The sequence below is a fragment of the Xyrauchen texanus genome, chromosome 31 (assembly GCF_025860055.1).
Source record: "Xyrauchen texanus isolate HMW12.3.18 chromosome 31, RBS_HiC_50CHRs, whole genome shotgun sequence".
NCBI lineage: Eukaryota > Metazoa > Chordata > Actinopteri > Cypriniformes > Catostomidae > Xyrauchen > Xyrauchen texanus.
The window spans coordinates 13,457,363-13,481,820 of NC_068306.1; the positions used below are offsets into that span (position 1 = coordinate 13,457,363).

The 24,458-nt window shown below is 38.1% G+C and overlaps 1 protein-coding gene across 2 annotated transcripts in view; it reads right to left on the reverse strand.

Annotated features, from left to right (window-relative positions):
* The window catches only part of LOC127625148 (tumor necrosis factor receptor superfamily member 1A-like), a 36,399-nt gene extending 32,810 nt beyond the window's left edge, over positions 1 to 3,589 (reverse strand). For both annotated transcript variants that reach the window (XM_052100241.1, XM_052100240.1), the window contains exon 1: positions 3,368 to 3,589. In XM_052100241.1, the coding sequence (XP_051956201.1) occupies positions 3,368 to 3,397 (30 nt within the window). In that variant the 5' untranslated portion in view covers positions 3,398 to 3,589. The remainder of the gene's footprint in view (positions 1 to 3,367) is intronic.
* Positions 3,590 to 24,458: the final 20,869 nt, after the last annotated feature.

The window sequence follows — 24,458 nt, forward strand, 5'->3', positions numbered from 1 at the left end:
TAACAGCCACAAGACATCAATGTATGACAAATGGGGTTTTTTTTTTACTTGTAAAACGTATATTCTCTGTAATTGAAGGCATCAATAAAACAACACTCACAAATAATACAGGGTTCCCACACTTTCTGATCAATAAGTTTCCATGATTTTCCATAACCTTTCCAGTCATTCATAATTACTGGATTAAGACTTTATTTTTTAACATTTTGGAGAGATTGTCAAGGTAGATATTAATTTGTATGTCAAATACCAATTTTTGGAATTAATATATTATTTAAATGATGATATTTATGAGCATACAAAAGTCTCCAGTTAGTGTCTTTACAGAAAAACTGATCACGTTGACTTGAAACAAAATAAAAAAAAATAAAATAAAATAAAAATCTTTAGTGAAACAACACAAAAGTCTAGTTTTGCCTCCCAAAACAATTTCAATAGTTTTTGGAGGACTGGAAACAACAACTTTAAAACTCCCTAACATTTCCAAGATTTCCATGATTGAAAACCCTCAATACAGCCCCAAAACTTTGAGAAGAAAGGGAAAATGTGCTTGTCATCTTAGCATAACCTAAGTAATGGGCCTAAATACCCAACTTGTTTATTGTGGGTAGTGTACAGAACAGACAAAGCAACAGATACAGCAAGATTTCTAACACACACACAGACACACAGACACACACAGACACACACAGACACACACAGACACACACAGACACACACAGCTCTGATTACTCTGATAATGAGCATTGCCTTTTATTGCATCATGCAATCTTCTCCCTTCCTTTCTCCTTGCAAATGTGGATTCTATAAACATCTGATGGTAAAAAGATTATTTAAAAGGCTCCTAACAAGCAGCGGGATGTAGACCCCCACTCTGGAGTCTTTCTTGTGGATCCCGAGGTATGAAGCACATGTCCTGTTTGGATTTCAGAGCGACTTTCAGAGCCGCCTGGAGAGATACCATGCACGCTTCCTGTCCATGCCCACACCCTAGAGAGCACACGTCGATAACATCTAAAGAGTGTGTGTGGGTTAAAAAAGTCTGACTGCAATGGATTAAGAGAGAAAATCTGTGCTAGAAAGACATGGACAAAAGTAAGGTGAGAAAATGGCAAAAGACTTTTAATGTTTGTGAGTGTGGGTGGAAAAAGTATACAAAGACCTGATTCCTGTCACTACCATGTGTTGACAGGAAGTTTACATTGGGAGCCGTACGCCTCCATCCATCCACCCACAACCCCCCCCCCCCCCCCAACCCATCCGCTCTCGCTGGCCTAGGAATGTGTGGGCTATGCAGACTGGCAAGGATGAACGGTCATCGTCCAGAACCCACCCAACGAGAGCAGACTCATAACTAAGCAAAGTTTATAGCAGGCATAAACAGTCACATTGCAAACAATCTCTATCCTTTCATTTAAATAAACAACTGGGCATCGACCTGGGGCGAGTTCACCTGAGGCTAATGGGGAAAATGGGTTGGAATCAAACAGGGGTTGCGACGATAGCAATGGCCGCAAGGTTGACCATTACTTATTTCTAAGATCATGATTATCTAATCCAATGTTTGTTAAACGCCCCAAAATTACACACAAGTGCTAAGCAACAACCTTCCTCAGCTGTTTTAATACACCTGGAGGCTCATGACCCAAACATGGGTCTTTACTGACAGGGTTGTAGGTATCAAACGCCAATGAAATTCAAGAAACCATATAATTGTGCATAGTAAGAACAGCAAAATAAGTACACTGATCAACTTTCAAAAGGGAGGAGAAATGCTTCCCATAAATTTAGGGGTTGTCAAAGACTGCACGTCTAATAATAACACTCAAAAGTATTTTGGTGTAAATTAGGAAGATGCCAACATGTACTTGCCCTTGAAAAACAAGAACAAAACTGCACAAGATTAGAGAATATACAACCAAGACTACATTAAATGTGGGCAACGGATTTGCTATTACATTGCGTTGCCAATTGATGCCCCATGCAAGATCTGAATCATGAAGCAAAACCAGCTCAAAACCACTGCAATACACTATCTTTAGGGTCTCTCTTTTTAACAAATGGTTTAGAGTTTTGAGTTCAAGATACACAGTAAAAGCAAGAGTGTGTCTGTGGGCTCAGGGTGTTTTAAAGGTGAGTCTCGGCATTAAGCGTGTCAAGCATATTTATAGTGCCACTTTGGCAGAGCAGAGTTGGAAAAAACAACATGAGGGCAGTGAATGGGTCTTTCAATGTGGAATAAACTTAACACTGGCACTACTCTCAGAAAACTCTTCCAAGATGAGGTTCATTTGAGACGAGAGACTGGAAACTCACTTTATCATAAAAAGGTCCCAAATAAAATCACAAGGTATGGCAGCGTCTCAAACCCTGGTGTGCTGTCTAGGATGCCCAAAAATGCTGTCTAGGTAAGAAACTCTCTAGGATTTGAGACAGCCTTAACATTTTGAAAATAATAATAATAATGAGAGATGAGAGATAGAGAGAGAGAGAGAGAGAGAGAGAGAGAGAGAGAGATTGTTTGAGTAAGGGTTTTGTCACGAAATCAATAAATCCATATCAATGCATAATATTCTGGTAATATTTAAACGTATGTGACTAATAGGTTCTTGAACTTTGAACGTTCTCATTATAAAACGCAGTAAAAGATAAGATCATCATCGCCTGACCGCACGCACAATTCAGAAACAGTGCGATAAATAGAACGTTAGTATATATATATATATATATATATATATATATATATATATATATATATATATATATATATATATATATATATATATATATATATATATATATATATATCACATTTTGAATGCAAACTTTATATTTTAGACGAAAAATACAATTAATAACAAGGACTCTCTGGCCGGCTTATTCTCAACATCTAACAAATCGTGTTAAGGCATCAACATGTCTGATTAAGTAGCAAATGTTCGTGGCATTGACATTGTGACTTTGTACACAGTCAAAGCGTAGTGTGGCAAGATCGATCAGACTAGGATTTCTCCTCCACATAGACTGCAACGCAACGAATATAACAGAACGCAAGTGTCTCGAGACGCGTTTTAACAGTTGGAATTCCTATAACGTGACACGAAGTATATAAACGCGGCACCCCTACGCGAGACGCTTAAAAACCATGACTTCCGTCTAGCTCATGTTTACTTAGAGAAACAATTCGCGGAAGGACGCAAAAACGGGTTCGGTGTGACCGGCCCCTAATATTTTGGCGACAAGTAATATAAACTCCCAAAACATATAATTAAAAACATTGATCATTAAACAATGCCTGTTCAAGTTATCATAAAACAAACACATATGCTTAAAAATCACACAGAAACTGAGCGTCAGGTTTACTTACCATGGCTTTCATCGTTGTGGAGTTATCCATCCTGAAAGGATGGCTTGCGTTTTTCCAAATTTTCCAACTACTTGTTGAGTCCTTTCACACTCCGGAAACACAGGTTTTAGATCAAACTATAAAATAAAAAATAAAAAGTGTGAAAAAAATTCAAAATACATCCAATGTATGACAGTCTTTCAGAATAGACAGGACACGCATCGAATGCGTCTGCTTTCACGGGAAACGGGTTTGATGAAACAGCTCAGATGAAAAAGTTACACCGTTTTGACGTCACTGTACACTACGTCATTGCCTCGACCAATCATAGCGAAGGTTTGGCTGTAAGTTAATGAGAGAGAGAGCTGAGATTTATAGGGGACTGTATCTAGGCCTGCTATATTTTTTACTCTACATCCTTGTGTTTTCTTAATGGATCTCTCTTCTCTTATTTGCATGTAGTATAGAAACGCAACTTGTCACAGTTTCTGTTGATTGCGGTGAAATGGATCAGAGTGTGGAAAGAATGGCTAGTTTGTTGGCAAATTCCTAATCATTTAATAAAACCTTACTCTAGCAGTTAGACAAATTAGACAAATGTAATCAACATAATCTTATTTTGTACTCTCTTCTCTCGCAAAAATAAAATAAAGGAAAAAAAAATTCCATAGTCGATTGCAACTGTGTGGGTTAACAATAGCATTCAGGGTGGGTTGCCATCACCTTTACCTGAACACACCTTAAAACAGTGATTATAAATTAACAATTGCCCTTAAAAAGACTTTGAGGGGGTGATAGAAGGGGATTTTTTTTTTATTTTAGCACAGAAGGCAGGAGGTAATCTTCATGCCAAGCCTCTGATGCATTGCTCACAGATTGTGAAATCAGTCCCTCGTGATCTGCTACGCTTCATTTGCTCCTCTGTACAAATGTCAATACATAAAGAGATAAATGGCCTTATATATCACAATGGTCACACAATACCTGGTTTTAAATGAATTACAATTGGTGTACTCAATGCTGTTTTAGTAGAACAAGCATAGCCTCTTTCTGATATTTACATCAGATTAACTCATTGTGTGCGGTTTGTAAGTTCACAGCCAATAATACATGTAAGCTCAGAAAGTATTAACTGATTTTTCTTATTTACAGATGTATATTCTTAAACAAAATAGTCATTGTCATCTCACAGGCAAAAATGCAATACATTTTATTATCACCAGTAAAAAACATCTTCCCATCAAGATTGTTATCTACACAAGCAACCTGTATGACATGTTTCATATCCACTGCTGACAACACCTTATTAAAAAAGTGAGGTAAACTTCCATAAATGTTACGAATCATTTCCTGAGGGCTGAACAGGTGGGTAAAAAGGTAACATTGGCATTTTCCAAGGTGTTTGTTTTTAGGGTTTATTTGTCATTAAGGTTGCTTAGGAAATATTTGCTAAGGAAATCAGGTTTAGGATAGGTGTACTACTCTCTGGAGTAGAGAAACTGATTGGGTCCTCTGGATTTGGATGCACAACGTTAGAACCTGTTATTTCTGTGGTTACGACCGTCATGGTTGTCACAGTAACGTACAGTACTGAATACAGTTTAGAATGATGTTCAATGGATCTTATATGACTCTACCACTCTGACTTTGATACAGGAGGCCTTTACATGTGAGGTATTATTTACATGTTTATTTATTCATTTAGTTCATGAAGTTTATGACTTGTGAACTTTATGACATTCATAACAATTCTGATTTGATCTTTTACAATACTGTCCTTGATTTTAGATCAAAATAAACAAATCTGCTTTTACAAATTTTCAGACACATTTTACATTTGGCAGACGCTTTTATCCAAAAGTGACTTACAATGCAATTATTACAGGGACAATCCCCCTGGAACAACCTGGAGTTAGGTGCCTTGCTCAAGGACACAATGGTGGTGACTGTGGGGATCAAACCAGCAACCTTCTGATTACCAGTTATGTGCTATAGCCCACTACGCCACCACCACTCCACATTTTATAAGAATGTATAAACAAGAGGATATGGCCTGCTGTCTCTTTAAGACATATAGATATGTTTATGCAGGTCACATTACCTCTGTAGTCCTGTTCAACATCGGCACAAAGGTGGCAGAGGATGCACTGACAACCTGGTATGCAAGCTATGCAAGAGAGCTTAGTCTAATGAGACCTGGAAACTATAACAATTCACAAAGCCAAGATAGAAAAGAGGGAGAGAGAGACTGTAAATCTTATAAGTATATAAAGTTTGTATTTGTGATAGATTGATTTTAAACATCTATTTTATTGTCATGCAATAATCCATACATGCACAGATGAAACATTTCCAGAGGAAAATTGTATTGCTCAGAGATTGCTCACCATTGACTTTATGGAGTTTTCATTTGTTTAACTTGTAGCATCAAGTTGAAAAAGTTTGACACTACCAAGGCATTAGTAACATTATATATACTGTACATTGGCCTACTATATTCACATTTGCTCAGATATTCACAAACTTAAAAAAAAAAATACAACTGATTATTTAGAATAAAATAAAATAGTACTATTATTAATAATAAAATAAAAGTAGATATAAAAACAGTTTGTGTGTCAACTTTCTCTTATGTTTCTTCTAAAATCTTAGCAGTGAAGAACATGAAGCAAATACGTAAATGTTTGTTTGTACTGTATGAATGCAGAAGCGTTCCATGTTCCAAAATACGCTATAAATGCACATAGTAAGTGAAGTATGGAGTTGATGCTTGGAAAAAGCCATGTCATGCAGGCTTGTCAGAGTTTTATCCACCTTGATAAGCCTTTTATTTCTGATTAACAAATTTCAGCACATGTAATGAGCAGATAAGTATTGTGGTAAGCCTGTGATGACAAGTTGGGCATGTCTTCTGCTGTTTTGAGTAGAAACCAATTGGAAAACACTGCAGAGGCATTATTGTTTGCATTGTAGGTAGGGCTCCCTCAGCATAGCTGAATGAGTAATGCCTGTGGCCAGCTGCACAAAACCCACTCTCACACACTCAGATGAATCAAGATTGACCTTGCATGGCAATGTTGCTTACAATCATCTCACTGCTACTTTTCTCACTAGCTTAATTAGTCAAGTCTGCACTGAGTGAGTCACCCTCCATAAACAAAAACAAGACACTGACCACAGACAGTATGTGAAACAATGCTGGTAATGACGATGATGAAGACGATGTAGGAACCCAAGTGCAGTTTATTTACAAAAACGTGATTATGCAAAAACCCCTAACTATACCAGTGAACTAACAAAAACATGAACTTGACTTGACCTGACTGTACACTTGACATAAACCCGACTTAACTGAAACTAGACTTGGCTTGGGAAAAAACAAAGCTACATTAACAATACTCTAAAGGGACAATGGCAAACATGAGGGCTTAAATACATGACATGGGGGAACATTAACTTATGATAGAACTCTAAACAAGATAATTAAACAATATACCAATGAAAACAAGACACATGAAAATGGAGGGAAAACAGGACATCACATGACTAGGGGAATCCATGACATGACATTAACTAAACTTTTCAAAATAAAAGACATGGAATCAAGACATGAAAAAAAACCCATCTAAACATGACAGTATATCTCTTTCACTGCATGTTTTTTTTTTCATACAATGAATGTGAATGGTGACAGATTAATGGTAAGTGAATTTATATGAAGAACGGGATTGTGTACTCAAAATATCAACTTGTGCTATTTTCACTGTTTTACTCAAGCGTCCAATGTTAACAATGGAGCTTAAATTAACTGAATTGATTGAACTAAAAAATGTGTCTTGTCAGTTTTATTTAAACCATTTGTGTTGGGACAACGTGACTATTTTTTGTTTGGTTAACAGAGGATTTCTAGTTCCCAGCATGCTCTGCATGGGACTCGAAAGGGAGAGTATGTTAATATTAAGTCCTATTTTATTTTATTGTCTTTGGGGGACACCAGAAGCTCCACCGGCTGCCCTTACTCACATGTTATATGTTATTGAAGGACCCGGTAGCAGTCGCAGAACACAGTCGATCTCTTTCTCACCGCACCACGCACTCGCACTTTCTAACTGCATCTTTGCTCCTTCTTATGAATCTGATTTTTATGTCTACATATATACAGTATATATATATATATATAAACTCAGCAAGCCTAATGGTAGATTGACTGCAGGACATGCCTAATTATCACATATTTTTACCCTAACTGTTTGAGTTCAGCAGAGATTCTTTCCATGCCTCCTCCTCTCTTGCCTTCATTTATTTTGAAGGGGAAGGGTTTTGGGTGAGTCCAAGGACATTGTTTGGAATGCTGGAAGATGTTGCACAAACTTTTGCATTGCTAAAGGGATTTTTGTTGGAGAGGGAGCAGAGGTATGAATTTAGAGGGGAACAAGTATATCATGTTTGACAGAGTACAGGATGGTGGCGGTTGACACCAGGATATTCTTGTCTGGGCTGCAGGATGTGTCTCATAAGTCACACCAATAATCTATGCGAGAACATGCTCCTCTCTCCTGTAAATGTGGAAACAACAGAATCACCATGGACTCCATTTTTGTGTTTTATAAATATATTATTTTCAGAACACATGAACAGGATGTTGAGCACATGACACTGACAAATACTGGGATACACAATTTTGATAAACTAAAGTTAAAATCAAGATCGCAAGCATGACTCACCGGAAGAGCCTCTGTTCATGACCTGTAAAAAATGATAAGTATTTAAAGGAATGTCACCACACAGAAAAAAACCTATCTTCCACCTGTTGAGGGAACGCTAATCATTTTTTTTTTACATTGAAGTTCATATTGCGAGCTGTATTTTCAATACAGCATTAGATAGTTCCTTGCTTTAAAGCTTACAAAATACCTAAAGTATCATAAAGTAGTTAAAAGTGTGAGTCATGCATCATATTCCAATACTTTTGTAGGCTTACGATATGTAAACAACCTGGAATTAAGCACAAAAAATAACCTTCTTAGATGAACAAGCTTCCCATTGTGAACGTGCTTCTCTCATGCACTCGTGAACACGCATGCCAAATGTTTTATAATATTCTCTCAGTAGACATGGAATATGATGCACAAATCTGGACTTTAAGGATACTTTTGGGAAAAAAAAGCTCCATTTGTGTTCTGCAAAGAAAGAAAGTCATATGGGTGTGGATATAGTACATGAAGGTCAGTTTAATATTACAGAGTTTTCATTTTCGGGTGAACTATTCTTTAAATATATAAAATGAATCCATGAAAACGTTTTGGCTAATTGTAAGGTTATGAAGGCTGTCATAATTGTTTGCCTCTTCCTTGCTCTAAGATAAAGCAGTGTTTTCACATTCTTTCCTGTGTTTAACTTCACTTATATGTGTGTGCGGGGCTACTGTAATCTTTTCAAAAGCAGGAAATGAGTAATGTTTGACAAAACCAAAGCTGCACAACCCACAAACACCTGTAGCTTACACACCTTTGCTTTTACTAAAGTGAAAACACCCACACTCCTACGTAGTCGGCTTAAAGTGTATTGCATAACTGCATAAAGTACCACAAGATATGTCAATCACAAATCTGCCAAAACATTAACTCCTTAGAATGCAAACTTTTAGTCATATTTACACCACTCTATGTGGAAATGAAACAGTTTGAAAGTCATTTCCTTTATTTTGCCTGCTATACCCACCACAACAAACACAAATTATTAATATGCATTATGTTGTTAACTTTAATCTTATGACATAATTTGAGATACATTTAAAATATAAACCTGCATTTTATATTGGGAAATTACATGGGGATGGAGGGGGGTCGAAGCCGAAGAGGAAAACGGTGTGAAAATAAAAGGGAAGGAAAACTTCCTGAGCGTCACAGGCCAACCCAGTGACGCCTTCTCATTGTTTCTCAAGTGTTTAAAGCAGAAAAAATGACACTGATTTGAACTGGTCACAAACGTTTAAAGCTGGCCTGTTTAGAGTTACATGTCTGTGTGCGTGTGAACCCGCTGTTGGATAAAACAAATGTTGTTGAAACATACCCATGTGACAGACGCAACATATGACCATGTTTGTCTACAAGTGTGACACACCACAGTGTGCGAGTTGAGTTCAGGACCATATAAACAGAAACACTATCATGTGCACAATACATTCACTGCCCTATACATGCTACTCTGCGCTCTCTCTTTTGTTCCAGGATGTTCTAGCAAGCCTTCACGTTCGCACATCCCCTCATTTACCCCTTACAGTCATCAACACAACATTTCACTGAGAAACAAACCGGACACGTCCTCAGGCCTAAAAATACACCCCCAACAGCTCCCAAAGGATATCTCTGAGTCATCTGCATTATACAAGCTCTCAGCGTCTGTTTTTCTAATGTTAATGAACTTTCCAACTTTCGAGATACAAGTTAAAAAAAAAGCTGGAATGTGATTATTTTATTTTCGGATAATTCACTTAGTTCAGTGGTTTTCAAAATGTGAGCAAGGCTCCCGCTAGACGGGCACCAGAATATACCGCAAGGTACATAGAATTATGACACTTAAGAGATTATTGTCTTCGAAATAAATAAAATAATTTGTTTATATATATATAAATCTTATTATCTCGTTACAATGGCACCTATCAAGGGGTGGGATATATCAGGCAGCAAGTAAACAGTCAGTTCTTGAATTTCATGTATTGGAAGCAGGAAAAATGGGCAAGTGTAAGGATCTGAGCGACTTTTACAAGGACCAAATTGTGATGGCTTGACGACTGTGTCAGAGCATCTCTAAAATGGCAGGTATTGTGGGGTGTTTCCTGTAGGCTATGCAGTGGTTAGGACCTACCAAGCTTGGTCTAAGGAAGGACAACCAGATAACCAGCGAAAGGGTCATGAACGCCCAAGGCTCATTGATGCGCTTGGGGACCGAAGGCTAGCCCATCTGGTCTGATCCAACAGAAGAGCTACTGTAGCACAAATTGCTGAAAAACTTAATGCTGGCCATGACAGAAAGGTGTCAGAACACATCTCAGCTTGTTGCATATGGGGCTGCATAGCCTATGCTAACTATAATGCTCTGCTGGGAAACCTTGGATCCTGGCACTCATGTAGATGTTACTTTAAAACATACCACCATACCTAAAGATTGTTGCAGACCAAGTACACCCCTTCATGGCAATGGTATTCCCTGATGGCAATGGCCTCATAATGCACCATGCCACACTGAAAATATGGTTCAGGAATGGTTTCAGGAACATGTGTTCAAGGTGTTGACTTGGCCTCCAAATTCCCCATATCTCAATCCAACTGAACATCTATGGCATGTGTTGGACCAACAAGTCTGAGCCATGGAGGACCCACCTCGCAACCTACAGGACTTAAAGGATCTGTTGTTAACGTCTTGGTGCCAGATACCACACGACACATTCAGAGGTCCTGTGGAGTCCATGCCTCAATGGGTTAGAGCTGTTTTGGTGGCACGACGGGGACCTACACGATATTAGGCAGTTGGTAACACAGGCAAAAACAAATTGCGGTTACAATTGTGACCCATTCATATGGGGAAAATAATGGGAAATATCCAATACAGTTTTAGTAAGTTTTGTGAGAGGGGAGGCCCACTGTATTAGACTATGAATATCCTTGATTTAAGTCTTTTGACTGTCTTTGTCTGTAAAAATTATCACACTTCTTGTTTCCTAAACTCTGTGGTAAGTGGAATTGAAAGTTCTGAAACAATGTAAGCTAGTTATACTAACTCTACAGCACTTTATAGAAAAAAAATTCAAACACACAACAAAAGAATTCATGGACTTCATGGAGATATACAGTATGTATATAGATAAAACATCTGAATGTGACTCCTGGGTGAACCACTCCTTTCTGGCATGGTGGATGCCATATTAACAGTAACAGCTCTCTGTGTTTTTCCAAGCAAAGAAGACCTGGGAAGTCAGATCCCTGTAATTTCACAAGGTAAGAATTATCTAAGAGCACATCCGGTGATTTTGTATGGCTACTGCTGATAAGATTGTGTATTTTTCCTGTGTCACGTTGTCTTTTCAGATCACTAGAGTATAATAATCTCCAGACCCTCAGCATTACTCAGGTCCAACAGAACTCATAATTTTTTATTAAATTAAATAACATAATTCATCATTTTGTTTGAATATTCTATAAACCTTTAAGTTGATTTTTTTTCTGACTTGTATTTCTCAATATAGTTTGACACTTTTACCTCTTCTGTTACCTTTAAACACATTTATTTTCATCATTATACTGTATATTGGTAATTATGTAGTTTTTATGTCAGCCACAATCTGGTAAACATTTCAAACATTTTGCAGATATGCAAGAAATTCAACCTCAGTTCCAGAGGTTGAATATCTGATTGTAATATAGCTTTTAACACAACTGAATATTTTAAAGTCACAAGAATATTCTTAACTAATTAACCTTAAACCAGGCCTATTATTTTGTTGTTACTCACTCCTGCCTTTTCTCTCTCTCTTTTTCTGGTCTTGCTTGCTTCATAATCTTAAATCATAGAATTTAGAGTGAGCAAGATTCAAGCAGGTGGTATGTTTAAAGTGAGATTGTGTGTACTGATCAGTGTGTGTGACTCACACAGGCCTGAATTGTAGCGTACAGACTCATAAACATAGCTGAAACCCTCTTCATTGGCCTTGACCCCTATGCACCCACCCTCCCTCTTTCTCCCCACACTTTTGTGTGTGTGTGTGTGTATCTCTGTGCAAGTGAATGTCTGCCCTCCCCTGGGGGCTCAAGACTGAGACCAGGTCTTTAATGAGACATGGGTCACTATGCCCAGACGATATCTTAAGTTACAAACACAAATACAAACACACACACACACACACACAAAGGTTAGAGGACACTGGGGTATGCTTGTGTGGGTGGGAGAAAATGATAAGAAAGGAGAGCAGTGGAAGATGAGAAGTGAACTATAGGTATCCTTACAAAAATGTTCTGTGGCGGCACTACGGTACAAGGATATCAGATTTCAATACCATGGTACTTTGATAGATACCATGGTACTGAATGACTACCACATTCATATACAATTTTATTTACATGATACTATAAGACACTTCAAATAATACCAATGGTTCATGTCCATGAAAACATGGTAATCCATTGTGAAAACTATTCATTTACTATGGTGCTTACATAGTATTCCAAGGCACTTCAAATAATACAATGACATTGTAGATGCCTAAAAACACAAAAATACCATGGTATTTTGATATACTGTATAGTACTAAATGATTTATTTATTCATATACCATGGTGTTTGTATTGTACTCCGAGGAACACCATTCCTTTAACTACATACAAAGCTTTGAATGGTCTAGCGCCACAGTACTGAAGTGACCTTCTGACACGCTATATTCCATCACGTTCATTACGATTACAAAATTCTGGTTTCTTAATAGTTCCTAGAATATCAAAATCCACAAAAGGAGGTAGATCCTTTTCCTATTTGGCACCTAAACTATGGAATATTCTCCCTAACACTGTTCAGGACACAGACACACTCACTCAGTTTGAGTCATCTATTTAGCCAGGAAAACACCTAATTTATCCATCAACTCACAATTAGGCTGCTTAAATTTGGGCTGCAAATTTGGTATAAATATTTATCATGATCTATTACGCTGAATCTATTTGATTCCATGTTTCAATTCATATCCTGAGGTTACAAGAGCCAGTCAGATCCAGCTCTTAAAGTTCATAAAAATATATATTTTTTTAACACTAGATTCCTGATCTTAAACCATGACTTGCACTGCACATAAATAAGTAATATTGGCATTATATTCATGTTATTTAGCCAGAGGGGAACTGGCCCCCAATTTACAATCATATTTAATCAAACTACACAATGATCTCTTTAAGACTTTATAGATATTACAGTTACATTTTTTTGTTAATGCAAGAATTTCTGTAAAGCTGCTTTGAGAGATGTGTGTTGTATAAACATATATATATATATATATATATATATATATATATATATATATATATATATATATATATATATATATCCTTCAAAGTACCAAAAACACCATAGTACATGAAAAAAAAGAAAATGTACAGAAATAGTTGGTACAACAGTTGTATTTTTGTAATCTGAGGGTACCCTTTTACAGGACTGAATGTTCATGCCATCATATTAATTTGCTTGAAAGAATACCATGGTAATACCATTGTAAATGTCCAAAAACATGGTATGGATGGTACTTTGATATAAACTATGGTACTGAATGATTGTCATATTCACATACAATGGTATTTACATGGTACTATAAATAATACCATAATATTGCCATGGTAAGTCTAAACAACATATGGTAGTACCATGGTACTACTTGTTTGTTAGTGTTGAGAGACGAGCTGGTCAGGTTTACGATGAGCATAACAGGAAAAGAGAAACTGAATGATGTCAAGAACTGGGGTAGAGGGCCCCTAACAAGAGAAGTAAACAGCAGGAGGATGTTTATGACCTCTCTCTCTATCTCTCTCTCTGTGTGTTTGTGTGTGTGTGTGAGACATCATCGAGTTGGCTGTTGGTTTGGTCACCACAAGGAATGAATTAAGGGTGGAGACACACTTAAAAACACACACACAGATATGTGGCCTGATCAGTCACCTGATGCTGATAACACACCCCTCACATGGTGCTTAAAGACAAAACTTTATCTCTCTCTCTCTCTCTCTCTCTCTCTCACACACGCACGCGTGCACACACACACACACACACACACACACACACACACACACACACACACACACACACGATGAAAGACACTTAAAATGAGCCGATATCAAACACTCACATACCTGAAATATTCTGAAAAAGAGGGAGATCAGTGAAGTATATGACAGATGACTCAGACAGTGAAAATAAAAGAAGAAGAAAAAAGACAGTGGAACAGAGAAGAATAAAGAAAAACAGACTGGGGAACAAAATGCCAATGAAAAGATTGAACAGGCCTGAGGATTCGAAAAACAGAGGTGGAAAAGGAACGTAACAAATGAGGGAAGGGCAGACGGAGACAGTGAACAAATAAAGATGAAACAAGGTCTGACAGATACAGAGAAGAAGAAAATCTAAGACAGACAGAGAGAGAGAGAGAGAGAGAAAGAGAGAGAGACAGGACTTGATTCAGACTCTGATCAGGACTAAGGCAGTTGGACTTTGGCTCCTCACCAGGCGTAAATGTACAGTAATTCAAAGCAGGCGACTTGACGCCGACTGGTGAAATTTTGTGTATGTGTGTGTGTGTGTGCAGTCTGGTCAAAAAATCACATAAACACACACAAAGTATGCATATGTATCCCTTTAACCACGCAGGCACACATACAAACTCACACACACTAGGTCCCTTGTGAGATTGTAGTCATAATCAGATGTGGTGAAATTATTTACACTTAGCAGACATGCTCACGCCAGATCTAATCTAATTACTATACAGTAGTTATCACCCATCAGACACGGTCTGTGTTCCATCTCCTTGCCTGAAGCTTCTCCCTGAAAAAAGACTGTTGCCCATCGCATGTCGGCCATCATCCTGGGGCAGATTTACAGATTCAATTCATTTTGACCATTACATAATTTGACAATTATAAAATTAACAAGCAACATTCAAAGCTGTTGGAATATAAAGCAATAAGCCATGAGAAGCAGAGTATTACATTGATTTTACCTCGGGGAAGGGGTGTTCTCCAGCACAGACTGAAGTGAAGGTAAAAACAAACAATCCTTAGTTTAAACCATGGTAAAATGACTGTAATGCATGGCCTTGAGTGACTTATTTATTTAATAAAATTGCATTAGTATGATAAAAGACCCACATTTTCGATGAATAGTTACAGTTAATATTAATAGTTTGAAGAAAAAAATTAGATATTGACTTGGAATAAACAATCACAAATCTGTGAGCCAAGTTTACATAACCTATCTGCTATCCAGTGTTGGGGAGAAGTGCTACTAAAAGTATCAATGCTAATAACTTAAATACATTTTTCAGTAGTGTGACAGTACTCTAGCTCAACAATTTTCACAATAATGTAGCTTTTCCAGTAACACCTTCATTTTCCAAAAATGTGCGGTGTAGTGTCACAAGATGCTACATTGGTTAAATTGTATTGCGATCGCAGCAATGGAGTTGAGGCAATTATCAAACATGCTCACCCTCACTGTTCGTCCTCACATCATCTCACATCGTCTCACATATGCAGTGCTGGGAATTCCAAATCAATTCAGTGGATCGTTTTTTTCAGTTAAAAAAAAATTATTCACCTTTTCAGCGTTGGGAACTCAAATTAAATTTAGTGAGTCGGTTCATTTGAATGGTTCATGTAAATGAACTATTTCACATAAATGATTTACTGATTCACTTGAGCCCCTACAAGTCTTAAAGTGGCTGGATGAGCAAAATATTTAGTTTAAGTGTTAGTTAATCCAAAAATATGATGTGCATGACTTTTTTTCTTCTGTAGAACTCAAACAAAGATTTTTAAAAGAATATATTTCAGCTCTGTAGGACCATACAATGCAAGTGAATGGTGACCAGAACTCAGAAGGCCCAAAAAAGACATAAAGAAGGCATACAAATAATCTCTATGACTCCAGTGGTTAAATCCATATCTACTGAAGCAAAATTATGGCTGTGGGTGAGAAACAGTCCTTTTACCAGTCCCTACCAGTATGTGGCTGAATGTGAAAGTGTAGATTTACACTTGACTTAAATATTGATCTGTTTCTCACCCACACCTATCATATCGCTTCAGAAGACCTGGATTTAACCACTGGAGTCTTATGGATTACTTTTATACTGCCTTTTTGGCCTTCAAAGTTCTGGTCACCATTCACTTGCATTTTAAGGAACAAAAGAGCTGAGATATTCTTTTAAAAACCTTGTTTGTGTTTTTCAGGAGTAAGAAAGTCATACACATCTGGGATGGCATGAGGGTGAGTAAAAGATGAAACAATTAACATTTTTGGTGAACTATCCCTTTAAAGCTGAAGGATGTAATTTCTGCACCACTAGCACCACCAAACGGAATTGCAAAAATAAACTTTGTTTTCAAAACAGCTTTCTGATTACATCCTCCATCTGCCACTGGTCAAACAAAGAGACAGTCCCGCCCCCAACTCATGCCATTGGTTGAGTAACGTTACTGGGCCGGGACTAAGTGCGTCGCTCAAAACAAAGAGAGACATTTTTAGAGATTATTTTATGTAATAGTTATTAAATATTGCTGTCTGTTATCATTTCCCTGTTGTAACCAGTTTATTAAGGAATAAAGTACTGAAGGCTGTGTGTTACTGTCATTTTACCATGGTTTACCTCCTTTTTGTGTCATGCTTAAGAACACTCCTTAACCATGGGAAATCACTCTAATCACTGTAATGCATGCCCTCTTGCTGCTCATTGATTTACATTTACATAAAGATACTGTTCTGTAATGTTAACAGATGGTACTTTGATATAAACCATGGCATGAATGATTACCATATTCAAGTACCAAGGAATTTCAAGATACTTCAAAGAACACTATGACATTTCCAACTTTTTTGTAAATTGAATAATCCCAAAAGAACAAATAAAACAAATAAATAAAAAACTTGCCCTCTAAGATTGTGACATTTACCTAGTCGAAATATTGGTTGTTAAATCAGGTTCCTTTATTTAACTGTTCCAAGCTTACACATCACACAAGCGTGATGAAGTAGGATTCATAAAGACATTCCTCTGGGTTACATTTCAGCATTAAGTCTGCTGCAGACAATATTCCACATCTTCAGCTATGAACTCATGGATGAGTGCACACCAGAGCCGAAATGGAAAAGCCAGCCATGAGAAAGAGTGAGAGGAGGACGGGGGGCAGGGGAAAAGCTAAATTGTCGATCTAGATATCATGAAAGCTCACAGTAAACACTTCCTGAGTTGCTCCCTGCAGAAACAACAACTGAAAACTGTATGTTAGTAATTCTCAATGTGTAAGTTCTAAGGGGTACTTTTATAAGGGAAATTTTTTTTATTTTCCTTTGTTAAACCATTGAAAAAAATAAATGGTGACTAGTAGATATTAAAGATGTCAATAGATGCACTTAAAAAAAAAAAAAAAAAAAACTACTAATAAGACTGCTAATGTATTAAAATGACAATTTGATTGTTTTTTCCTATTGACTTTAAAGGTGAAGTATATCATTATATGCTACAAGCACTGACATAGCATCCCTGGTCTCTACAATACCTATATTTTCACGAAATGATTTTTACTTGACTACTTCGCTGCACTATCTTTCGCGGCACTATCCTGGTTAAATAAATACTAAAGGCAGTATAACAACAATGATTTCTATTCCCTTTTACATTTATCAAGTGTAAAACTGCTAATTACCAGTTCATAAACACTCACTTTTCTCCTTTACTATAGTGCATGATTTGAAAGTCGATACATTTTAAAGTTTACATTACATAATCAACTACATTTACTAGGTTGCTCCTATATGATCAATTCGCATGCTTGCTCAACTACTTGTGCCTTGCACTTGCGCTGCAAAGGACCAGGGTACGAGTTCTGAATTGCACGCAGGTTGGCATGTCAACCAAAAGTGCCAAAGAAGCATTACAAAATGAGAAACCGCTTTTTTTATGTCACACTTTGCTTTTTATGACTATTGGTTAAGCTTAGGTTTAAAGTTTAGGGTAAAGGGTCCCTTACAAAAAATCTAGAGTTGCCGCAACCTTGCTGAAAATTCACCACTCATTATTTTCATATGCAAATGAGAGTTGCAGCAAACTGTTAATTGATGCCAAAAGTTTGCTGCAAGTTCACCACCACCGGTGAAGAGCCGCAAAACTCTGGCAAACATTTGTTGCCAATAGCAAGCTTATTTGCATGTGAAAATAACGAGTGGTAAATGTGCAGCAAGTGTTCAGCAAGTATGTGGCAAGTTTGCCAGAACTCCAGATTTTTTGTGAGGGTTTTGTTGTTTTTAACTTAACAGAGCATTAACCTTAAAGCGACAGTTCACCCAAAAAGGAACAGTCTCTCATTTACTCACCCTCATACCAGACGTGTATGACTTTCTTTCTACTGCAGAACACAAATGAAGATTTTTAGATGAATATCGCAGCCCTGTATAGGTCCATACAATGCAGCTGAATTTGTTACTCCAAGAGTAACAAATAGTCAGCATAAAAGTAAGTGGTTAAAATGACATCTTCTGAAGCGATTTGACCAGATGAAACGGATCAATACAGCCGCAATACATGTAGCAGCCACGTAATATCATTTTGCAAAAATTCTGCCACAATCACTGAAGTTATATCAACAAATGAAATTGCAAAAATAATGACAGATTCAAACAGGTTTCCCAAACACTCCTGCCAATGGTCACCAAACAGATGATTCCACCATAAAAGTGAACAAACAGAGCAATGTTTTTTAAAGGAACACAGGCATATTAAACTGTTATAAGAGAAATAATAATAACAAACACTTTAATACACACTTCACCTTTAATAATACTAATCATAATGCCAATAGATATCCATTATGAGTTCAAAGGAACACAAATCTGGATTGGTGGTGTAGACAAAAGACCAAAAAGTTTGAGAAACACTGTTACTGTATGTTACAGTATTTTTTAATGTGGAGTTGTAGATCAAGAATCTCTATTGAAGAAACAACTGATTCAGAATCCCTATGCTTCCCAACAAAAACAAAAGTGATAAAACTTAGAGAAAGAATGAGTGCATGCTTGTATCCAGGCTACAAAGGAAGTAAACTGCAAAACAAGGCAGTGAGCAACATTCAGACCTTCCCGAAAGGTCCTCATGAGCTTCACATGACTCCACTTTACCCTGCTCTTCTCTTTGTCTTTCTCCTTCTTTCTTTCTCTCATTACACAAAGCATACTTCAGCTTTATCTTTATCTCTCTCACTCTAAATTGCTGTACAGTTAGCTGTGACCTTTCATGCTCTGTGCCTTTCTCTCTCCCTCTTTCTCTGTCTATCTCTTTCTCTTCTCGCCCTTCTTTCTAGCACACAGGCTCCCTGTGTGTTCTGGACTGAATGGCATGCAAACGGAGTGGGTGTTTGAGAGGCCTTTCATCCGGCCTAGGGAGAGAGAGAGAGAGAGAGAGAGAGAGAGAGAGAGTCAGTAAGAAAAGGAGAGCGAGAGAGAGAAAAAAGGGAAAGAGACAGTCATCTTTTATCCATTTGAGTGAGAACAGTTGTTCAGCAGCTAGGCGATGAGAAAGAGCAGGGTGGAGGTTGCCCTGTAGAGTTTGACATCTGGTGGACATACTGTGTTCATTCAAGTCATAGAACTCAATTGCCCCTGTGAACAGCAGGGACAAAGCAGCCCACTCACACAACCCTGTGAACACTGTAAAACCTTGAGCAAAAACGGTTGAGGCATTTGAGCATTTGGCATATTTTGTGAAGCCTATAAAATGTAGCAGTGGTTCCAAACTGGTTTTGCTTCAGGATCCATATTTTTGTGGCGACCCAACACAGAACAAGACTGTTTAGTGAACAAAAGTAAAGAAAAATGTCCTTTAAAATAAACACTGAAATGTTTTACTATTACCATGAACAGTATGCAAAGACCCAACAATATGCAAAAAAGTGTCCAGATACTGTTTTACATCCAAATGATTCAGTGTGCCAGTGAACTGTCCAAACAAAACTGACTGAATCGGGAATAAATTAAGACTATTTTGCTAATTTGTTTGGCCAATTCACTGAAAAAAAAGAATGATTTACTCGCGAATCGGGCAGCTAGTTATATACATTAATACAGGACACACATTGTAATTCCAGCTAACACTTTTTAGTTCCCAGAACTTTCTGGGAACATTTGTTTTTGGTTCCCAGAATGAACATTCTAACATTTTCTCTATTGGTTATCCAGGAAAGGTTTTTTTTTTGGGACGGAAATAGAACGCTAACTGTAGGTTTGGCGTACGAGCACCATTAGTGTGACTGACTTTTCAAACACATGGGACTAAAAATGGTTCATGGAACAAAAACCAAAAACAAACTAATTTGTTTGCAGAACGTAAACTGAAAAAGGGAACAAAATCCCTCTCAACTGTCCTGTTTGAAAACACAATTTTTAAATGATGATAAACCCTTTGGTCTTTGGTTTTATGAAAAAATTATCAGAACAAAATTAACCAATTTTGAAATTGCATCACATCCTATTGCCCTCCAAAATTAGGATTCTCTCCTTTTAGTAGAGCATAAGCATGCAGTTTCATTCTGACGCACACAGTTTAAATACCAAGACATTCCCTAATTTCGTGTTGTTTCTCCAATGAGATCTGGAAACACTGCAACTGTTATATCACCCACCCTTAGCACAGAGTACAGTCATTTTAAAAAGAACGTTATTACTCGTTCTTTTATTTAGTTCTAAGTGGTTATCATTTGGGATGGAGGCTGCAGAACTCATAACAAGTTTTGAGTCATAACCGATCCAGTTGAGAAAAACCACATCTGTACAGTGCATCACAAAACTTCAGGCAAGGCTTAAAACTGAGCTGCTAGTTTGGTAATTACTGACTTGTGGAGTCTGGTGGATATGTTAGTGGTTTAGCAAACTAAAAACCTCCTGAAAGTGCCTCAGGCCTTGAGTAAATTATTCCCCTGATGTGTCTTGTGACTTGATCCATATCTGATTTGGGCCCCTTGAAGCAGAAAGGAAAGGGAAGTTCTAGTATACACTCCACTCCCTCAACTAGGGAGGCATAAACTCCCAGGAGTCATTAGTTTGAGCAATACTACAGGAATACATGGCGGTTATACCTGTAATACATTAAAAAAAAAAGGTAATTGGCAGAAGGGTATGCACTATAAGTGACTGGTGACTAACTGAGATGTTCCTGCAGTCATCACCAGCACCCCCTGTGTTATCCAGAGACTTGGATTGTTTAGGTTAAGATTTTGAGTGGGAGTGTGAAGCTCCTGGGGCCTTATTTCAGTGGGGATAGTGAGTTGTATAACACAATGTGTGTGTGTGTGGGCCTGTTTTAAATCTGGGAAGTGGGGATAGTTGGTGAGAGTGTGTCAGAGGCCCAGGCTGGAGATGTCGGTGCTGGGTGAGGCTTATGTTTAGTGTGTTTTCTTTGTTTAATTAAAGATCGTAGAAAGCATGCACATCCAAATAAAGTTTTGAATCCAGGTGCATGGCCAAAAAATAAATATATCCATAAAAACTCACCACAAAGTCGGCATACTGTTGCTTTACTTTTAGTCTGATGAAGAGCATGTAGCTCGAAATGTCATGTTTGCTTTTTTGTGGTGAGCTCATTAAATTTATTTGGGAGCAACAGTGTGCCAACTTTACTGTGTTTAAAGCCATCTGGAATGGCATGCCTTTTCAGTGTTAAAAATACTTCTTAATGTTGTTCCAAACCCGTATGACTTTCTTCCATCAAGACTAAACGAGATGTTAGGTAGAAGGTTAGGGACTGACAGGCTAAACGCCTTGATATGCTTCTGTAGAAGTTCTTCTTCGTTTTATGTTCAAGGGTAAAAAGAAGTTCTAAACAGCCGAGCAATGGTTTCTGAACATTCAGACACCCGCCACACTGATGTGGGAGGCATTTAGAAGTACATTTAAATATAAGGACGCTACATGTAAAACCTTAAAAATGTGTTAGCAATGACTTCATGCCTCTTTCTGAGTAGAATTCACATGAGTTATGTAAAATGGTCAATTGGCGATGATTTAAAGTAATATATATGCAGTACAATATGATTAATTTGTCTTGTTTACATTTTGAATTCATGACGCTAATGCGCTAACATGCTACACTCGGCCATAATATGCACCAGTTACACTTATTATGACACTGATACCATTGCAAAGATGAGTGTATAAAAGTGTTAATGTGCAGAACAAAGATTAAACAATGATGATAGAGGCATACAATATCTTAATTTAGACAAATGTGTGAATGGCTTTTGCTGCAGATGGCACTTGAGATTATTTGAGATGATTTGATTCCTTTACTAGACAAAAAACAAAACAAACAAAAAAAATCACATTACTTGGTTTTGGAAAATGTCTCTACGTGAACATACAGATGTTGGTTCCTTTGCCCCAGCACGCTAATAACTCTGCACATCCATGTGTTATGTTGACTGATTTTGACTCACTGAACAACATAAACAGAATTAGCCACCGTCCACAAGGTAGGTGGAGCTCTAGGTCACACCTACCGATGACATGGACCAATGGCAGTAAGAAGGTGTTTAGCAGCCGATAAGAATTTTTCTTAAACGTTTACCCCAGCGAGCTATTACAAATCACTGAAACAAATGCAATGCTTTTTAGGCCAGATTTTGTTCTAAATCAGAAACAGAATCAGAATGAGCTTCATTGACAAGTGTTCTCACGTACACAATATTTTTTTTTTGGTGATAGGAGAAGCAAGTGCACACAGAACATTACAGTGAGACACAGAATGTACAACACAATAAGAGAATAAACAGGGCGGCTGTGGCTCAGTTGGTAGAGTGGGTCGGCCACTAATCGCAGGGTTGGTGGTTCGATTCCCGGCCCACATGACTCCACATGCCGTAGTGTCCTTGGGCAAGACACTGAACCCCAAGTTGCTCCCAATGGCAGGCTAGCGCCTTGCATGGCAGCTCTGCCACCATTGGTGGGTGAACGGGTGATTGGTAAAGCGCTTTGGTAACCTCTTAGGTTAAATAAAGTGCTATATAAGTGCAGACCATTTATAAATAGACATACACATAATAGGACATATAACAGAATGGTGTATGTACATGTGCAAGTGGTAATGTATTTATGCATGGTAAGAGGATTATGCATTTACACTATTGCACTATGGGGGAGTCCTGAGGCAATTTAATTGTTTATGTGGAAAATGGGCTGAAGGTAAATCTGTTCTTGTGCCTGGATGTCATGGCGCTGAGGTCTTTGTATCATTGGCCAGAGAGTAACAGTTCAAAAAGGTAGCAAGTAAGGTGTGTGGGGTCCTCACTCTGGAGACGTACAGGTCTTGCAGGGTGGGCAGGGGGGGCACCAATAATCCTCTCAGCAGTCTTGACTGTCCATTGTAGTTTTATTCTGTCTGATTTGGTGGCTGAACCAAACCAAACAGTTATAGATGTATTCAGGACAGACTCCTGAATGGATGGCCGAGTAGAACTGTATCAGCATTGCCTGTGGCAGGTTGAACTTCCTCAGCTGGCGAAGAAGTGCAACCTCTGCTGAGCCTTCTTCACAATGGAGTCTATATGGGTGTCCAATTTGAGGTCCTGAGAGATGGTAGAGCCCAGAAATCTGAATACCTCCACTGCTGCCACAGTGCTGTTTAGTACTGTGCTAGGGGGATTTTATCTGTTCATCTCCACTGTTTTGAGCATGTTCAGCTCAAGGTTGTTGTGACCGCATCAGACAGCCAGCTGTTCAACCTTCGATCTGTATGCAGACTCGTCACATTTGCAGATGAGGCAGATGACCATGGCATCTTCTGCAAACTTCAGGAGCTTTACAGTGGGGTCCTTTGCAGACCAGTCATTCCTATACATGGAGAAGAGCAGTGGAGAGAGAACGCATCCCTTAGGAGTACCAGTGCTAATAGTGAGGGTCCCGGATGTGAGTTGTCCCAGTCTCTTTAGCTGCTGCCTAACTGTCAGAAAGCTGTGAATCCATTGACAGACTAGGGTGGGCACGGACAGCTGGGTCAGTTTGGTTGAGAGAAGATCATGCATGATGTTATTTAGGGCTGAACTGAAGTCCACAAATAGGATCCTTGCATATGTCCCACGTCTGCTAAAGTGTTGCAGGATATAATGCAGTCCCATGTTGACAACATCATCCACAGATCTGTTTGCTTGGTAAGCAAACTGAAGAGGTTCCAGCTGGGGTTCAATGATGTCCTTTAGGTAGGGCAAAGCCAGTGTCTCAAACGTTTGATTTCTTAGGTAATATACATCGAGGCCTTAAGACCACAGTCACTTGTATTACATGGAAAAGAGTTGTTAAAGTTAAACGATGACAGTAATTT